Genomic DNA, 20,000 nt, shown 5'->3' with positions numbered 1-20,000 from the left:
GTTCTGTAACTCCAGAGATTTGCACCAGATTTCCTTCATGGAAAGGTTCCCTGTCAGTGTCTGAGATGGGAGTCTGCCAAGATAAGAAATGATGGGAACACTTCCATTAACTGTTCTCATCATCTCCTAACTGTTCTTCCCTGGAAGGTTCTAATATTGAAGCACGTAAAGAACATTTTTAAAAGGAAAAATTACTGGGGTAGTTTCAGCTGGGTAAGGATTCTACCAAGATTAACACAGTAATGCAAATATGTAATCACTGAGCTATTACAGAACAGTTGCGAAATCTTGGGGCATATGGGCACCTAAGACATCCACTTCACTTGAATTTGCTCTCTAAACACCATTTACTAGTTCCACTGGGCAGTTCATCTGACCCAAAATAATCTATTGTGTTTTGTCTTCATTGCTTCCCCCTTCCCTATTGCCTCTCAGTCATTCTCACCTCCTGGATACATCTCAAAACTCAGCTGAAGCTTAAGTTACCACCAGCCTCAGGCCGGCAATTGTCTCTGCAGTTTTGTTCCTTAAGCTGATAAAAGACCACATTATCCCTCAGTTCCTTTGGGCTTAGGTTGACCTCCACTTTTTGTACGTCAAGAGGGGAAAATTCAGCCTTATGACTTCTTATTCTCTTCATCCTTGAAAATTTGTTCCTGAATCCATGTCCAGACTTGGCACAGTTTTGTAGTAACAGAGGTGCTCTTAGGAAGATACCTGGCAACTATTTAGCCTAAGTTGTTAATGTTTGGGTTTTTGTATAAAGCACCGTTGTATGTGGTTGACTAGAACCTCAGGTGAAGGAAAACTGAAGTCTTTTGCAACTCAAGCATAGACCAGTAGATTTCTTGCTTACACCAGGGCCCTGAGGCAGGTACAAACCTTAAGACTTCCTAGAGGGAAGGGTCTTACACAAAGGGTCTTACTTACAAAAGAGATCCATAGTCCTAGTAGCTTTTGCAGGGGAAGTGTTTCAGGACCAGGATTTAACAGAATGGGGACCTTTCAAAAGTACTTAGAGATGTTTCTTTACTTGATTAGCAAGCATTTTGCATAGATTTTATTTCAACACCAGAAAACTGAGGCACTGAGAGATGAGGCAACAATTGTCAGTGTAAACCAACAAGACCCTAGGAAAAACCTCCATTTAGGCAGACAGCACAAAAGTTTGAGCTTTACTCTAGATCTTACAGAATGGGAATGTATTGTCATTTTGGTGTTTTGTTTTGTTCTTTTTTGTTTAAAGTGTGGATTAGGAATTTAGTGAGCAATGTCCCATAATGCAAGTGTACCACCCCAGCTAAAAACTAGTAGTCCAGACATACTCCTTTACAGAGTTTAAGCTTTATTCTCCATATCTCTTATATAAAGAACAATATGCGTAAGTTGCAGGATAAGAATTAGGCTGGATAGGAAGGCTGTAAGGTTAGCTGAGTAGGAGAACAGATAGCCCAGAGATTCTACAAGCTCTCCATCAAAGGAAGCTTTGGGGAAGTGGCCAAGGAGTCACCAGGCAGGCAGGGCTGGCAAATTTTTGTCTTGGCCCGAGAAGAATTAGGCAAAGTTCAGTCTGAAATTGGTTTCTCTCCCTTTTATGCAGGCAAGACTTCCACTAACATCAGGTCAAGTCTTCCCACTATTTATTAATATTGAAGGGAAGAGGCAGAGAAGCCTGAAGGAATACTCACAAGAAATAAGTGATCTCTAATGCTTTGGAACAGACTTGCATTTTCACTCTACGTGGGCATAAAGTAGCTGAAGGACAGAAACAAATGTAAACAGGGGACTATTCAGAAGTAGCTTCCAACCTGTGCTCATGTTCAATGAGCTCTTGAACAGATTCAGATACTGGGGAAGTTATGCTTTCCAGGAGATTCGTGTTTAGATGAATCCAAACGAGAAAGCCTGAAATGACCGTGTTTGTTCAAAAGAGATTGTTTTTAGAACTTACCAGTGTGACATTTGTCCAAATAACATCTATTGATCAGCTATGAAGTTGCACAGGGATTTGCTAGCTCAAATTCTCTGTAGTTTTTGCCTCTAATACAGAGATTTATTTCCCCAGGCTTTACTGGATCTTGTATTTCACTTTGTGCACAAATTCTTCCTAAATGTTGCGCTTCTTGCTCTTTATTTCCCTCTTCACCTTAGCACAGGGACCAGACATCTTAGTGAAGACTAATAAATATTCAAAGCTTTAATAGCTCAAGGCAAATGCTTATTAAATTGATTATTTCATTAATACTACTACCTCTTCCTGGAGCCTTTCTGTGCCTGAAGCACTAGTGTCATGCACACAGATCCTTACCCTGCAGAGCTGCAGACAAGGAGGGATCTTACAGTCTTGGGCTGCTTTGTCAATTTCTGCTGCAAGAAACCATTACCCCCAGATCTGCTGAGCTACCCCTTATGTGTACCAGTCAAAGCAAGACAGCCCAAAAAAAGCCACTATTAAACCTGCTCAGGCTTATCTGGCTTGTTTTCATGGTAGGAAGGAACACGGGAGAAGTGGGAAAGGATAATGCACAGTTGGGAACAGCATTATTTTATATTTTTCCTGCAAGATGCAATTACATATCCCTGGTGCTTTTAAAGCTAAGTAAACAAACATACCTTGGATCTCCCAGGAACCACCCTGCCTTCAAATGGAGCTCATGCTGGATACAGACTCCAAAGCATGCAAACACAGAATGGTGCCATTTAAAAGTAAGTCTGAAGGCAGGAAAAACACTGTTCACAAGCCATGTTCTTGACTGGTTAAAACAGACAGGCCAAGCACCATTTTACTTTGAAGCCCTTGGAGGGGAGGCAGGTGCCACTGCAGAAACCTCTACTGAGATTGTAGCCACTGATTTGTACAATCTAAAACAGCTCCTCAAAACCCACCTTCAGAGGATTAACAGGTTGATTTACTTCATTTAAAGAGGTCTCCTCCATTCCAGGCATTATCTAACTCAGCAGCTCAGAGCCGCTTACAGAGATTAACTCTGGCACCATGAGACAGCCCATCAGCTGCAGGCTGGCTCTCAGCAGCTCATTCCTTTCAAAGTTGTCATTTGCATCAGGCTTTGAAAACTTGGGAAATTCCTTCCATCTTCCTATTCTTCATAATCCTCCATCAATATCCACAGACTAAGAAGGACAAGCTGGAGGAGAGGGAAGGAGGCCAGCAGCCTTTCTGCCTCTGTTACAGGTCACTGCCTTACCTCAACACAGGAAGGGAAGATTTACCTAGAGTGGGACAGTTCCACACTACACAGCTGTACTGTTCCTGGTCCCAGATATGGGCCTCCTCCACTCTACCTCTTCTTATGGCTAGGAGCCCAGCACCAAGAAAATAATTTGCTATGTGAAACAAATGATGCAAAAGATTTTCCAGGCATGAACTTGTTCAAATGAAGATATTAGCTCTCCTGCTTCTTTTAATCTTCCTAAGTAGAGCTCTAAGCCAACCCAGGTGAGGGAAAATAGCCTAATCTAACCAAAATGCCTGTTTAGACTCACAAACCAAGTGGCCTGTGATGTTAACCCTTCCCATAGCTCAGGAAATGCAACATAAGCACCCACAGCCAGCTGGCCATGGTGCAGCTGGGGTCATCCTGGTGACAGGGAAGGAGGAAAGAGCTAGTTATGCTGGAATGCCACTGCCAAAGAACACATCTATGCCTGTATAACCCCCTCCACTCTTCCCTCCCCTCACACCACTTGGCACATAAGACAATTGCACAAGGCATCTGCTAGCATTTCATGCACATGAAGTGGACAGTTTTCATTAAGCCTGTGTCAGCACCACAGCCTGAAATGGCTTGTTTATAGTCACACAGTCTGCTGATGCTGCAGATTGCAGATGGGCAGCCATCTCACAACACCCAAAAGCCTCGCCTGCCCCTTTGTGCAAGAGTGGATGAGGCCACTACAGGATATAGGGGAAACATCAAGGCCAACCTCCTGCTACTCTTAACATCACAGGGATATTTTTTGCTTCTGTACCAGCAGTCTCTCACATCCATCACAGAAAAGGCAGTACTTCAAAGGCTCTTGGATAATCACTTTTCAGTGCATTCCACCAGCATCATTAGGCAAAAGTCCATAAATTCTGTTCTCGCATACCTTGTCTCACTGAGATTATACTTGTCTCCTTGGCAACTGTCAGAGGAGGTATAATGCTAGCAGGGATTAGCCCCAATGAGCCTTATAACCCTCATGGAAATTCCTACTGTATGAAGAGACCTGGCCAAACATACTTCTCTCCTTGTAATGTTAAAATGTTGCCATAAACAATCTTAAATCCAAGAGCCTTTCAGTAAACCTGAGTAAGGATGAAAACGAATACAGAGCTTTTTAAGTGGTAGCATTTGTCTTATCCTCCAAACAAATAATTTTGAGACATGTGGATATATTTGGTGTTTCACAGCTTGACAGGTAAAGCTGTATTTTCAATCAGTACTTAAGAAAGGGCTTGTGCTGAAATTTTGGGTTCTAGTATCTTTATCCCCTTTGTTCCTTGGTGCCAGTGGGGATCATGCTGGGAAATTCCGTATCTCCAAAGGAGCTTAACAAACTTATGCTATGCTTTAACCTCTTAATTTCTGAAAACTGGACTGGATTCAGGTCAACACTTAGAATCCATGTGCATAAACTCTCTGACACCAGTTGTGCTGAGACTTTCCGCCTCTGAGCAAGGAGCTATGGGCTGCATCCTCATGCCCCACTCCAAAGCATCAAGTCAAGGAGGTCCAGCCCCAACATCACAGGATTTCTGCAAATGCATCACTACTCTGCTCCACACCTTGCCTGCAACTGATGAGGAAAACAAGTTGCTTGTCCCTTGGTACCCCATCTGTTAAAGATAGGGGTATCTAAACAATAAGCAGCCTGCAGTGACACAGTTAAACTACTTATTCCTTCTTTCGTCCCTTTGAGTCTTTATAACGTCCCAGCTTGAGGAGATTTGCTCTAATTCAACAGAATTAAAAAAAATATCTTTCAGCAGAGCCAAGGAAAGTAGGCTAAAAGAAGCACCCACCTCAACAGCAAAACCAAAATCAGATACACTACAGCATAAATAAAAGTACTTCTGTAATTAAACAAATCTCTGGCACAGCATTGTGTCTATATATTAATTCAACAATGTGCCATGGCTGGAATCTATTAGACTAATCAACTAGTGTGAGCTAAGTAGGAAAAAAAAAAAAAAAAAAAAAAAGATCTCCATGATTGCTTCAGGAGGTAGGTCACAAAACAGCAAAGCCAAGAGGTGATGGGGAAGCTAGTGTAGGCAGGGTAGTGACTGGCAAAAGAAAATCCAAGTCTTGGCACAAGCTGGTTAGCAATGATGCAACATGATTTCTTTGCATGCTTCTGTGGAGCTGTTTGCTCCCCAGCCATGTGCAAACTCCAGTGCACACCTCAGCAGGTGCAAAGCAAGAGGGGGGGAACAGTGGCTTAAGGCAGTGATTTTTAACACAGATAGGATAAAAGTATTCCTAACTAATTCACATGCCTATGTACTGGCAGAAGTTTTAAGTGACATGATTTTCAACACTCCAGCACACAAAAAGCACTCAGTAGATTTAGTATTGCTACCATGGGCTTGTGTGCATAGGAAAACTCTGCTACAGCAGCAGGAGGAATAAAAACTGCTGGGAGCTGAATACCATGATCTCTTCTGTCACTGATTCTTGCTTGTCACATTATTCTTGCTTTCAGACAGCAAGAGGAAGAGAAAGTTAATCATTTATATGCAGTGATGCTAGGGAAGATCCCAGTTTAAAATCCTACTGTAGTAGCATAAGAACTGGAGCAGCGGATCAGCCCGTGCTCAGATGCCAGATAATCCACACATGTGAGGCAGCCCTTTCTGCTAAAGATAAAGCGATAAAAGAACCTGACTGAAAAGCAATCAAAGCTGCCACAGTAAAATATGAGCACACTCAAACAGGGCTTTCAAAACTAAGCACTCCAACAACCCAGTAACTTGTGAAGGAGACTTTGAAGCTGAAGAATAGTCACTGCCACACCACTTTTACTGTATTTTACTTGGTATACTTTAGCTGGTCTCCTGTTACCTAGTTAGGGCCAAGAAAGCACATACACAGGGTGCATGGCATTCATCAGTCCTGACATTTGCTTAAAAGCACCAGAGCCAAAACTGACACCACTTCCACCATCCCGTCCCGTCTCCCATAGGGCACCTATATGCCTTTACACACTCTGCCCCTCCAATCAACTGAGGGAAAAATGGGGAATTTTGGTGAAGGAGGGAAGCATGCTTCCCTTTCTCTTGTCAGGACAGCTTTATCAAGGATACTACTTCTTTGCAGGCAAAGTCTCACCTATCAAACCTTCAGCCATGAGGGAAAACCCATGTTTTCTCAGCATCACACACACCAGACAGGCTACTAATTCTTACAGTATCTGTCAGTAAAATGTCTTCCAGTCTAGGGTCTCACGCAGTGCTTACAGATCTCAACACCCCAGCACTGGTTTGCAGGCAGCCTCACAGCTTGACTGCACAGAAACTTGGGCTACAGATCATCCCAGTCCCCATATCTGCCTGGCACTTGCTCCCTGCTGTATACCCCAGCCCAGGCTCACCACAGGCTTGCTGTGTCTGCATGGGGTCAGCTGTCAGAAAGCAACAGCCTCACTTCCAAAATGAAAAAAACAAAAAAACCAACAAAAAACCACACAGCCTGAATTATTCTTATCCCTCTAAGCAGCATCTTAAATTGTGAGGGAAAGGGCTTTTGATTCAGTGACGTCTGACCTACATTTGCAAAACCTTGGCTACAGGTGCAAGTCTAAGTATAGCATGCGTGTGCCAAACATGCTGCCCCCAGCCAAGCACAGAGCCTTTGTCTACACTGTTTTCTGGGGACTCTAGTTCACCTGCAGCTGCCCTAACACAGCTGTTGGCATGTTACTATAGTAAGGTGTTTTTTCTTCTGACAGCATTCCACTTCTTCTCCATCAGAAAAATAACTGAATACATGAAGGGTTTGTGACCAGAGTGGCATCCCCCATACAGGAACATCCATGCTGTACCTTATGTGATATTCACCAACACAGCAAAGCCTGAAACTCACACATAGAGGGGCTCCTTCCAGTCCCTGATAACAATTCCCCTGCATGTGTATGATTTGGCAAAGCATAGTGTAATTTATACACCATTTTACAGTACTTGCTGCACCCACCTTGTTTTTCTGCAGTTTGCTGTCTGCATCTACTTGCTTTATTTTTTTTATTTTCAAGCACAGCTTTTTGTAGGACTTTAAAGTACCAAAATGCCAGTAAGATTCCCAAAAGCTGTTATTTAAATATATTTGTGCAAGAAGTTTTTAAAAGCTAGATTGTAGGAGGCTAAGGCTCCACATTCTTGTTTCTGGACCCTCGCAGAGACTGGCCATGGCAACACATGAAGTCTCCTCATGTACCAGGCTGACATATGTATAAGAATATCTGGCCACTTAAAGTGCTCAGCAGGTTCTGAAAGGCTGGGTTACAGGTATTGTTCAGAAAACCTACTCTCAACTTTGAATACACCTGATGCAGCTTCATTTAACAGCTCTGGCTCATGCTAAAGTTGCTGTTAGGTGTTTGCCACTACATACTGCTATCCAGGTGGAGACTGCTGGGAAGGCCAAGCCTCTGCCATGAGGATCTACGACTTAAAAGACCTAATCCCCTTAGTGCTTACATCTGTGGCACTCTGCACAAGAAGGTAAACAAGTGCTTCTGTGTTCAGGCATCTGCTGCACTGAGTCATAAACTGAACCTTAGTGGGAACAGAGCAAAGCTGTGCTAAGAGGAGACAAGCGTTCATGTACTTACTACATAATGTACAAAGTATAGATCTGTATTAGACTTCAGCAGATCAGAGTGCTCAGATATTACTAACACATTGCAATTATCTTTTGTTAGCAACCACCAAGAGCAAGGTCTGCCTTGTGCTCGAAGTCTGCTCCGAAGATCTTATGCTCTAAACAGATCTTTTCATGCTGCCAACAAGGGAGAACAATTCAGGAATTGCTAGAGGCTTTTGAAGTACAGGAAGGAGTATTGTTAAGTTAAATGCTGTCTAGAAGCTTTTTGTCTGCAGCTATCCAGCACAGTTCTGTTGTATTAAGAATGACAGAATACTAGCTGACCAATAGTTTAAAATAAAATGTTACCTAACAGCTCCAGAACAATCCTTCAAGAAGGAAAGTAGATTTGGACCATTTAAGCACTGCAATTGTGACATATTGCCATATGGGGCTTGTCTTCCTCCCCCTCCCCCCCAAAAAAACCACTTTGCGATCACTTGCTCATTTTTATGGCACTCAACTTTCATTTATGACCCTACTGCACCTATCAGTGATAAAAACATTTAGTGAAGAGAAAGCTTTAATGGAATAGTTTGAAGCTATAGCGCCCATCTTGGCCAATATTCACTACAGAGTTTGGGTTTCCTTATTTTTCTACAGTAAGCAACCACAAGTTTTACTGCATGGGCTATAAGAAATAACCTGCACAGAACATCATCTATCTTGTTTTAGTAGACTTCTTAGGTCTTCCTCCTCTGGGTTTTGAAATAAATATATCAAAGTCATGAAAGAAATGAGCAAACACATCAGTACTGTTTTTAAGAAATAGCCTGATGGAAGTTATTGGGAGTCAGACTTGGCAGGCATTTAAAAGCTAATAAAACATCTCTCCAGTAAATCTGCCATAAGGTTTACACATACATCTACATTTTAGAAATGTTTTCTCTCTTCCAGTCTGAAGGCTTCCTGAAAGAGTTTAATATATTTTAAGTTAACTTCTTAAATTTTGCCACATCTTTTTTTGGCATCTGCTCATTTCATATGCATGGCAATGGACACCATTATTTTCCTGCACTCAAATATGCTTGTAAGTACAAGTTTGAGAACCAGGTCTACATACATTGGAAAGCCTTTGGTTTGTATATTACTTACTGATCCTAAAAGAGTACATTTTGAGGTGAACAGGGTATATAGATAAAGATTTCAAGGGCAGGCAGAGCTGCCAGCCTGCCATCACATATTAGATAACCCCAAGAGAACTCAGCTTGTTTTCTTTGAAGTAAAGAAGCCAGAGTGCTTAAAGCCAAAGTAAGAGACTGCAAGAAGCTTAATTACTGTGTCTTGCATCCAGGCACAAACAGTTGAGTTTTAAGAGCTCCACGTTTTAAATCTTAGACTGAAACAATTTCCTTGAAAGAATAAAGCAAGAATGGAGATTGGCTGTCCTGACTTCTGACTACCAGGGGAAGACAGCAAAGCCTCTCAGAGCAGGAAGGTATGTTACATTTCTCTTTGCCCCCACCATCATAAGCTTCTACTTTTTTTCACAAGGCTTTAACGACCATGTTAAGTCTTCATCTTTCCAATTCAGCTATTTCCAGACTAGGCAGACATTTTTTATTTCATTTGGCAATTATCTGACCCATACTTACCACTCACTAGAAATTTACTGGAACACATTTTTCTTTATTTAGCTCAAGTAGAAAAGTCAGACAGAGCCCAAAAATCTGAATTAAAAACGCATATAAAAGGCAACTTGGCCAAAATGCTCTATATCAAGATAAATAACTTATTCATGGAAATTAAGCATTACAGAATTACAGATTTTTTTTTAGTTGGAAGGGACCTTAAAGGTCCTCGAGTTCCAACTCCCCTGCATGGGCAGGGACACCTTCCACTAGAACATTAGGCATTAGAAATGCATTAGAACTTATCTAGAAGAGCAAATAACTTAGATGAAAAACAGGGACCATCCAGCTTTCAAACTGTATCAGTTCCCTCTGCTAGACCAAGGCAAAACTTGAGAATCTGCAGTCTCACACACAGGTGTGGGGATGGCACACTTCTTAACCTGAAGGGCCCAAACTCCCTTGCAGCACACTTGAGCAAAGCTGTGCTCCACTGAAATTAACATGGTGATTCCTCTCAGCTCTGCTTTCGCACCAGCAGACTTGATTACTTAAGCCAAAAGTCCTTGTGCTTCCATTTACAAACAGGTATCTAAAGTGCAGAGCAACAAGTGCTTCATTCCAGGTCATGTGCAGCATCTACACAGAACTGGAAGAGCCTGCTCATATTACAGTTTTTTACCCTATTTCTTCTCAATAACCAGGAGCCAAGTTGCTGCCACAAAGCCCCACATTCAGCCTTCCATTCAGATTTCTACAACACACACCAGCCTTGGGAGCCACTGTGCAAGGTTGTCTCATCTCCCACATCTCTTCTACAAGCATAACTTGCACCCAAAGAGCAAGAGCCACTATGTGCGCTATTTGCGCTGCATGTCCTTCAGGCACACTTTGTTCTCTGAATTATCTCCAGTGCTAATTTATTGCAGCATTCAAAGCAGCCAGCTTCTGGCAGTCTCTCCTACAGGAAGGGGGCTGACTCATTTTTCCACACACTGTATTTTTCTGTCTACAAGAGTCAATTGCTTAGGTCAAGAATAAACCATAAAAAAGGGAGGGTCGTGTTTAAGCACCTCCTAAAACACGTGCACAACCCACAACCAGTTGTGAAGCTATTTTTTTCATTCAAACAATGAACTTAAGAGGCATTACACCCAGCTAGATTTGGCCCCATATGGCACACAAGTGTCTTTGCTTCTGCTCTAAAAAGCAGCTCCTAATCTGATTTAAACTAATGGTTTTGGCCTCAAACAGTTATCCAAGCGCTTACTGAAAGCAAGATGAAATCCACCATTTTGCATTCATTCCCCTCAGCTCTTTGCCACAGCATTCACATGTTTACCTTGCAAACTAGTTTTGATATATCAGCTAGCCTTACAGAAAGAAAAAGAACTAGAAAAACCTTGACTATCTACTGTTTCATGCTTTGCTTAGTGATGCAGCAAAAGTTCACCATCCCTATTGAAACGATTTTTCAAGGACACTTGGAAAAAAAAAAAAAAGAAGCAGTACCTTCATATGCCCAAGTATTAACAGCAGTTGTCTCCAGCAGCACTTTTCCAATCCTCCAGCCATGAGAAACATGGGACACAACCAGCTTCAGGCTGAGCAGGTTCAGTTTTGTAGAAGTTTGCAGCAAGGAGCTAAACTTCTCCACCTCAATGAGCAGGTGCAAGCCCAGCCCTACAAAATAAAATGCTCAGCTGCTCCCTGCTCTTATAATCAGCTCCCCTACTGGCCTCTGCCTCTCAGGTGTGAGGCATCTGAGCCGATGAGGAGGGCAACGAGTTAATGCCACAAGAGCCCACTGCATGACTGGGGTGTGTTGTGAGAAAACTGCTCACATTCTTGTTTTGTTTTATTTTAAAACTCAGGTCCATTTTGTGCTAAAAAAATGCTCATTTCTTTTATCTTTTGTCCACCTGGTCTGTTGGCCATATAGTATAGGATCCCCTCCCAAATCTAGCTGGCCTGTGCCCTGTTTCAGCCTGTTTCTGGCTGAAGGGAAGGCTTATTTATCAGCTTGTACAGCTGTAACAAAGGAGGTCAGGCAGCGTGCCACAAAATCAAACTCGTTTGTTTAAGCAGATGTGGATTTATTGGACCCTCTGAATAAGGCAAGAGAAGGAATAACCACGAGGAGACCTGCAGGGGTGTAAAGACCGTTGCAAGTAGCCAAATGTGAAGGTGTGTGGCACAAAGGCACCAAATGCCTGGTCCAAAGTAACTTGCCTGACTTGCACTGAAAAATGGTGACAAAGACAGAGAGACAATGTGCCACATCCAGCTCACAATTTCACACTGGTGTATGACTTCAGTGCCAGGCCCCAGCAAGGACACCTCGTGCTGGACACTGCATGTCCCCACCGTGGCCACCTTGCAGATCTTACCTGAAAGCAGCAGCAGTCAGCTGGGGTCAAAATCAAGAACATGGCTGGGGAGGGGGCTGACGGATGCTGTGGCAGGTTGCAGAGATGGTTCCTGAGCAGAAAGAAACCTGTGTGAGGAAGTAAAGCTTACCTTCAAAGCTGAGGAGACACATTACTACGGCTACTGCTATTTAATCCTGACCTGCCAGCCTGCTTATAGCTACTGGATACATGTATTACATAGCACTGTCATAACACTTCTATAATCTTACCATTTTATTTTTTTCTACAAATATCCCATGGGATCAATGTTCATGTCTCTGTTGGATGTTTACAACAGAAACATTTTGGAAGTGTTGCAGGCTTCCCGAATGCTCACTTTTCCACACAGCAGTGACAGCTCTCCCACCTGGACCAACGACTTTGTGTCGTTAAATTTCCCCACACCTGGACAGCAGCAGAGTGAGGGATGAGGCAAGGAGAGGACTCGGCCCCACCACACCGGAGAGGGGGGCAGTGCAGGCCCCGGCCATGACACACTCCCCAGCTTCCATGTCCTGCGCTGCGCCGAGAAGTGACAGGAAAAAAACACCCCAGGAAGGCTCAGCCACATCCCCCTCGTCCTCCTCCTTCAACCCTGGTGCTCACGGGGCTGTTTCTCACACTTTTTACCTCAGCTGCTGGCACCAGGCAGTGTTCTGTCCCCTCTGAAGCCGCCAGGTCCCACAGAACCGGCCGGAACCGGCCGTGTCCGGCACCGCGCAGCCCCGGCCGCAGGCGGGTCCCTGCAGCCCCTGGACAACCAGACCCCTTGAAACGCATATTTAAGAATTGCCATTGAAATGCACGCTATTCACGAACTTCACTGTTCAACCACAAAAGTCTCCTCACACCAAACTCGAGGCGTTATCATCACAACACCCCAAACTACACACTTGGCACAGCTCCCTGCCTCATCCCCTCACCACAGCAACACAAACATCCCCACTCTTCATCCAGCCCCCCAGCAATAGCCAGTGAGAACTTTGCCTGTTTTTACATTACATTCCTCTAGCGGCAAGTGATCCCCCTGTATTTATTTCAACCCACAAGCTTTTAAATCTTATTTCCTCCTCCATTTTGTTGAGGAGGGGGAGTGAGAGCATGGCTGGGTGGGCGTCTGGCCAGCCCACCACTGTGCCATTGCTCTTCTCCACACGTGTGGCAGCTGAAGGTGCCACATCCCGGGGCCCCTCCGTCAGGGAATCCCCTCTTCTGTGCACAGAAATCAGCACGTGCAAACTGGAGCCCTCAGAAGGTGACAAACAGCAAACCACCCCATATCACCTCAGCTCTTTTTCCTGGATAGAATAACGCTTTCAATAAGAATTTAAAGTTGACCTGAATTGAAAGCTTCAGGAAAAAGCTCTCAGAGATTCCCCAACTGAGCAACCTCTGCAAAATACAGATGGATGCCAAGGGCTGGAAAATTGCCATGGCCTCACGGCTTCCTTAGCTAGCCCAGAAAATCAAGATTTCCCGCCACTGGGGTGCAGAGCTACTGGCTGCCCTGGTGCAGCATCAATCCCAACCCTCCCAGCTTCCCTAGACAGATTAATGTGGGGCTTTTTTATTATTCTCCTAAAGCAAGATGGCTTTTGTTTCCTCCTTTGCTTGCTTTTCAGTAGCCAAACATACTTTCCTCCAGCAGAAGAGCTGGGAATCCAGGAACCTGAAGCCAAGGGAGGCAGCAATTAGTGGTTTGAAGTGTTAATGGTACCACAGTGGGAACAGGGAGTCCCTGGAACTCAGCTATTAGCAAATTAATAAAAAGGGTAACATGCTCTCCTGAGTGTTACAAATTTAGCACTAATTAGGACTTCTCCTGCTTGGCTATTTTAGGCAGTAAAATTTTCAATATCCTTTGTTAAATTTGAATAATCTCATTTGTAGAAGTAAATCATATGAAAATATAGGTTTCTTCACCCATCTACAGTCTATTAAACTTTTCCATTCTCCCTTTCTTTCTGATGTGGCTTGTATCTGGATATTTTGTATACAGTCAGTTTTATTTAGCAAATCTTCCCCCAAAAGAGGGTCTTCTTTTAATAAGACTAGCCTACAGGCCATTCATTTCTCACAGTCAATCCCAAACATTTCCAAGATCCCCTCTTCACAGGAGCATCAGTGCTCCAAATTTATTTACATATATTGGTCATATATTCAAGATGTCAAACCTCAGAGAGTTAATGTAACTGATAAGCCATATTTTTCTGCCAAGTAACTAAACAATTTTGTGTATTTCAGCACTTCAGAATTAATCATGAGAGCAAATTAATTAGGTTTTCAATGAAAAAAAAACCCCTTAATTAGAGCAGAGGCCAAAATGTCCTCCTGCTCTTCCTTTTCTTCTTGCACTGTCCAGATCTCATCTAAACCTTGCCTGAAGTCCAGAAAATAAATCTCACAGTTGATTGAATATATCTAATTGCAAATTGATGTCTATGCTTTTGTACATTTGTTTCAAACTCTGCCTGGTGGCTGTGTCAGCTAATTTGCCTATACCCAGGAAATTAATTCTTTCTTAACTATAGAGCAAAGCTGTGATATTGGGTGATACATGTCTGCCTTTCTGGAAAGAATATTACTTCTCTCTAGCAAAATCAATGCATTGCTACATGACTGACATAGCCACAAAAGGTTTTAGCATTTAATGTTTAGCAAAATAGTGATGGGGAAGAGAAAGCCCTGCAGTTTGTATAATGAGAGTAGAGCCAGACTGAGACAAAAGAAACTCACTTCAATTCAAGAAAAAGCCATAGCTGCTTTGAGCTCAAATTCCCCTCTATTGAGGGAAAATGTAGATAGAAGGTTACAACTTCTGACGACTCTAAGTAACACACACATGCACATGTACAGCAGTGTGGAGAACCCAAGCAGGCACTCTATGAAAATACACCATAAAGCCTGACAAATGCTGGACACTGGCAAGATAGCTTTCCTTAATATAATGCAAATTGATGTTAAAATCTAGACTTTACAATCAATTAGAAAGAGTAGTTTGGTAGCAGTGTTAATAAACTCTGAAACAAATGTATCATGAAAAGGGGGTTTCCATGAGCAGAACTCATCTCAGAAGACTTGCCTCATGCCTCTGAAAAATCAAATCTAGGCAAAGGTGAGACCAAAGGTATCAGCCATTTCCTTGTCTAGAAGAACTGGATAAATACTTTTTCTGACTCTCCTGTGGAGGGAAACATGATACAGTAATTTCTGTTTACAGCTGGTTGGAGAGAGTGTTCTGCACTGTATGAGCCTAAGCAGGTATTTGTACTTTTCTCTGCTGGATGAGATAGGGTACTAGTGGTGTACCCTGAGGTGACCCTGTAACATCCTGTCTGCTTTAAGGCAATAAACACTAGCAATAAGTGAGTTCTTTTCTTCCCTCCTGCAGCTATAACTGCAGGAATAAGATGTGTGAGTGTGTAAGCTGAGCAGCGAGTAGATAAATTCCAGATGGTGATTTAAAGCTGGTTACTACAAACCTTGCAGTCCTGCAAGCAGTCTAGTTCTGGAAAGGACCTCTGAGGTCAATTCATTCCCCTTCTGTCACAGGCAGCCCTCTGAAAGAAACTGCATGATAAAGTGATCCAGCTCCACCACAGAATTAATTCTTGCCACCATTTCTTCTACTTTAGTGGTGCAGGAGAGGAATCCTGCTGGAGCTCCTTGGAAGTGTAGAAATCTTCCTATTCCTATCCTCAATATACTCTTATCCAGTTTATTCATATAATTTTTTTCTGCCAAAATTGTGCTTCTGCTTAAATAGCACTTCTCCCTTCTGTGTCCTTATCTATGATGTATTTATAGGGAGTTCTCTCTCAGCATGCATTGAATGAGATAAAACAAGCAATCCTTTTTTGATCTCCTTTCATATAACAGACTTTCCATGATCTGGATCAGCCTTGCAGCCCATCCTGCCCTGATGTGAGCATGGGGACCAGAGCTCACAACAGCAACTGCATGTTGTCTTATCAGGGACTTTCACAATGCCATTAACACTCCCTTGTTTCTTACTGCTATATTGCACATTTATACTGTCTATATGTAGAATTGCTCTAGCATATAAATTAGGTTATAGAGTTAATCATCAAATACTGGTGTGTCATCTCTTCAGGTACCACTTGTGCTCCTTGGGAGTGTGGTCAGCATCTTGCAGGCAAAATCCTTCAGTGCTTTTCATCTGGTGCTTTTTCATCCTTGATAACTCCTGCAGGGTATTTCAGCATGAAGATGTTTCAGCAGCCTTTACAAAAGCAAGTGAATCACTCAAAAAAAGCAGAATCCATCCATCTTCTTTAGTGTCACTAATTAATAGCTACTCAGGATGCTTTGAAATCTATAGCTGCTTAGGAGAAGAAAAATAACCAGCCCATTCCTATAGTGCTGTGGTATCACTACATTTTGTGCACTCTGCCTGTGTAAGCCAGGTTTATTAAATAAACAGGGAGAGGATGATACACACAGGCCTCTGATGTGAGTGAGGCTTTAAAGAAGGAGAAAAGACCAGTTATGCTAATCCAGGATAAGAAGGGAACTAACAAACCAATTGGTAGACAAGATTATTTCTTATTATTGGAAACTATTTCTCATTCCAGCAGCCACTGGTCTCAGCCTGGCTGATTTTGGTGACCATGCTTCTGCCTTCTGCTGCCCTGCAGGCAGGCAGTGTTGAGGGTAACCAGTTTCCTCCACTTGATGGAGCTGGAACAGCCTTTCACTTTTTGCTTCTGATTCGGATTATTTTGCTGAAGACTATGCAAAGTACAGGATCATTTCTTAAAGGGGATAGTGTTGTCTTTGTGGGCAGCTCAATCTGGGTCTGTGTGTTCATTTGTCAGGACATGAACTGCTAGAGCAAAATCATTGCACCCTTTGGTGGAGCTGCTGCCTTAAGCTCCCTGTTAGCCAGAGCACCCTGGGTCAAATCCTGACTCACGTTTGCCAGACAGAAGGGTGCACTGCCCACAGCTGCTGACCCCAATGCTGGTTTCTTCTCTGCCCTCATCCCTCTCCTCTCAACTCCCCTCTTTGTCTAAGGCATTGTGGCTCCTGATGCCATTTGCCATCGGACATCCAGCTCTGTCTGTGAGGGAGATCAGTTCACTTCCAGTTAATATGCTGGAGGCTAATTAAATAGAAAACCATCCATTTATGTTGTCCCACTAGGGATTTGTCATAAAAACCTTATGTTGTCTTACAAGCCTAAACAAGTGTGTTCACCATGTAAAAATCAGCCATAAAGCTGTCTGGAGAGTAGTTAACATGTCTAAGCTGTCATTTATACAGACTGTCTGCAGCCTGGATCCTGCAGGTAGGAATGGCCTTAAACCACCCTGCACAAATGGGACATCCCTCCTTGGAAACAGGAAAGAGGGCCAAGCCCAGCAATCCTGCACCACAGTCATGTGGAGCAGATGAGCTAATTAAATAGAAAACCATCCATTTATGTTGTCCCACTAGGGATTTGTCATAAAAACCTTATGTTGTCTTACAAGCCTAAACAAGTGTGTTCACCATGTAAAAATCAGCCATAAAGCTGTCTGGAGAGTAGTTAACATGTCTAAGCTGTCATTTATACAGACTGTCTGCAGCCTGGATCCTGCAGGTAGGAATGGCCTTAAACCACCCTGCACAAATGGGACATCCCTCCTTGGAAACAGGAAAGAGGGCCAAGCCCAGCAATCCTGCACCACAGTCATGTGGAGCAGATGCTTCTCCGTCTGGCCCCGCTGGGAGCCAGAAATCAGAGACAAAGAGCACTTGTTATTTTAGAGCTATGCCAAAGATGTTCAGAGGTTTAGAAAGTGTAAATTTAATAGCAGTGTTTCCTGGGTTCTACTGAGATTGCCTCCCCTCCGCCTTTGAGAGTGGCCTGGTCTCCTCCTCCACCCTGACCAGGCAATTATTTTTGAGGAAAACTAAATTCCCTGTAGGGCATGGGAGTTATGCTATTTTGCAATGGAAGAGTTATGGTCTGTGTCCCTTTGAATGCCCCAAGGGAAAATCCACATGTTCTACATGGCTGCTCTTCTCCATGTCCATCCAGGGTGAGCTTTTCCCTCATCCAAAATCTGCAGGCTTCTCAGTTTCTCTTGTGCAGAAGTCATACTGGGACATATCTTCCCGTGGGCAGGAGGAGATAACCGCTTTCCTGCTGCGGGATGACCCCCTGGGGTAATGCCAGCTGGTGTCTCCTTTCAGGCGTCGGAGGTGGAGCGACAGCTCTCCCTGCAGGTCCACACCCTCCGGGAGGACTTTCGGGAGAAGAACTCCTCCAGCAGCCAACACATCGTGCGGCTCGAGAGCCTCCAGGCTGAGGTGAGTCACTACCGATGCTTAACCTCTCTCCTTCAAAAGGTGGCCAGGGATGTTTTAACTTGTAGAATGAACCCCTCAGAACTGAGTAAACAAAACCCTCTGCTTGGAGCAAACAAAGAGAAGGATGGTAGCTGTGGGGCAAAGGGCTCCCTAAGTAAGAATTTTTGCTGCAGCCCAGGGCTGGCTGGGGTGGCAAAGGGCAGCTTCCACCACTGCCTCCACCACAAGTAGCCTGCAAAATGAATGGATGAGAAGGATCTTCCAGGAGCTAAACCACTGCTGTGCTCCTGCAGGGCTGCTGCCCAGTACAGATTAAACTCTGGGAAGGTCTGCAAGGGTTGTTTCTTGGGGTTTTTTTGCTCCTCATGCTTGCAAAGAAAGCAGCAATTCTCTCCTGCCTCTGAGCTATGCACATAGAAAAGGACTCCCTGCCTAGTTTAGCTCTGATATATTAGCAAGAATTATATTACCTCCCTTCCTCTTCCCTTCCCTGGTGGGAGTCACTGCTGACTGTGCAGGCAGAAACTAAAGGGACAGAAGATGTCCAGCTATACCACCCTACCACTTCTTTTACTTATAAGCTGTCTGAAAGAGCTTTTCCTAAAATCTCTCAATTTCTTCTTTTCACCTGCTCCCTGCTGGTCCCTCGCCTTTTCTTCCCCTCCCTTTGGTGTGGAGCAGCAGGTCCTTGAAGTAAGTATGGAGGCTCACAAAGGGTTTGCCTGCGCGTGCGTCGCTGTCATCTTGCATGCCTGTCACTGTGCATGCCTCACCTTGCCTCCTTCCTGCCTCTTGCTTTCCAAAACCCTCTCCCTCAGTGCCCTTCCAATGGCCTAGGACCCACAGCAGAGTGATGTTTTTCTGCGGCAGTCACAGGGTGTTCATTACTGGTTTGGATACCAAATATCGACTCTTGATACAATCTCTGTATTATTCCTCTTATTTTTCTCACATTCCTTTTCTCCAGCCCACGCAAATCATGATGGTGGTGGGAAGAGACATTTCAGAAACCATTAGTCACCTAAGAGCAGCTTTCCAATACCTACAGCAGCCTTTACCCTACAGAAATAGCAAGTCCACACACTTTGCTAATATTCCTTTGTGCAGCCAAATCTTTCCAGCAACCTGGAAAGCAGCAAAGAGAAAAGGTCCCCAGAGAGGCTAAGAAAGAAGTGAGGAGTTGCTGAATTTGCCTATGGTCTATGAATTGCAAGGAGGCCCCAGGGAACACTTAGGTTTACACTGGACTGGCACGTGGCATATCCTGTCCCTCAAGGTCCTGTGTATACTAATCTGGGAAAAGGCTCCTTTACTTGGTTAAACACAAAGTGACCTTGGCTAGTGCTGATTCATCCTGTGCACTGTTCCCAGCTAACAGAATCATAAAGGTTTTCCTTGGCACATTGTCCCTCTTCACCTGAAATCACTGCCCTTGACAATTAAAAGAAATGAACCAATTTTAAAGGCAACCTATCACTGGGAGACTAAAAATAAGCATGGCACAGAAAGGACCCTTCAAAAGTAAAAAGACAGAAAAATCCCTGGTGAGGACCTGGCAAACATGCAGCAATTAAGGAAAGCATAGGCAGTGCTGTGGCACATCCCTGCAGGGGGCAGGATCCCACAGCTCATCCTGTGGTCTCCAGCACCACCGAGGAGAAAATGCCACCATGCTCAGTCAGGGACCAGGCAGGAAAAGTAGTTAGTTTTGCCCAGTCTTAAAAATATTAAGGTTCCAGGGGTAGGCAGGACTGGTCTCCACTTAATCCATCTGGACATTCCTCCTTGCTCCCTGGCCTCCTGCCAATGCACAGCCAGCCCCGTTGGCGCTGCCC

At 43.8% G+C, this 20,000-nt stretch overlaps 1 protein-coding gene across 1 annotated transcript in view; it reads left to right on the top strand.

Moving 5' to 3' along the window:
- The window catches only part of CCDC64 (coiled-coil domain containing 64), a 43,158-nt gene that overhangs the window by 10,449 nt on the left and 12,709 nt on the right, over positions 1–20,000 (top strand). The window contains exons 3-4 of the mRNA XM_010004871.1: positions 18,049–18,165; positions 18,847–18,858. Of these exons, the coding sequence (XP_010003173.1) occupies positions 18,049–18,165; positions 18,847–18,858 (129 nt within the window). The remainder of the gene's footprint in view (positions 1–18,048; positions 18,166–18,846; positions 18,859–20,000) is intronic.

This window comes from Chaetura pelagica, unplaced genomic scaffold (assembly GCF_000747805.2).
Source record: "Chaetura pelagica isolate M959 unplaced genomic scaffold, ChaPel_1.0 scaffold249, whole genome shotgun sequence".
Taxonomy (NCBI): Eukaryota; Metazoa; Chordata; class Aves; order Apodiformes; family Apodidae; genus Chaetura; species Chaetura pelagica.
This window is presented reverse-complemented; position numbering and strand designations above follow the sequence as displayed.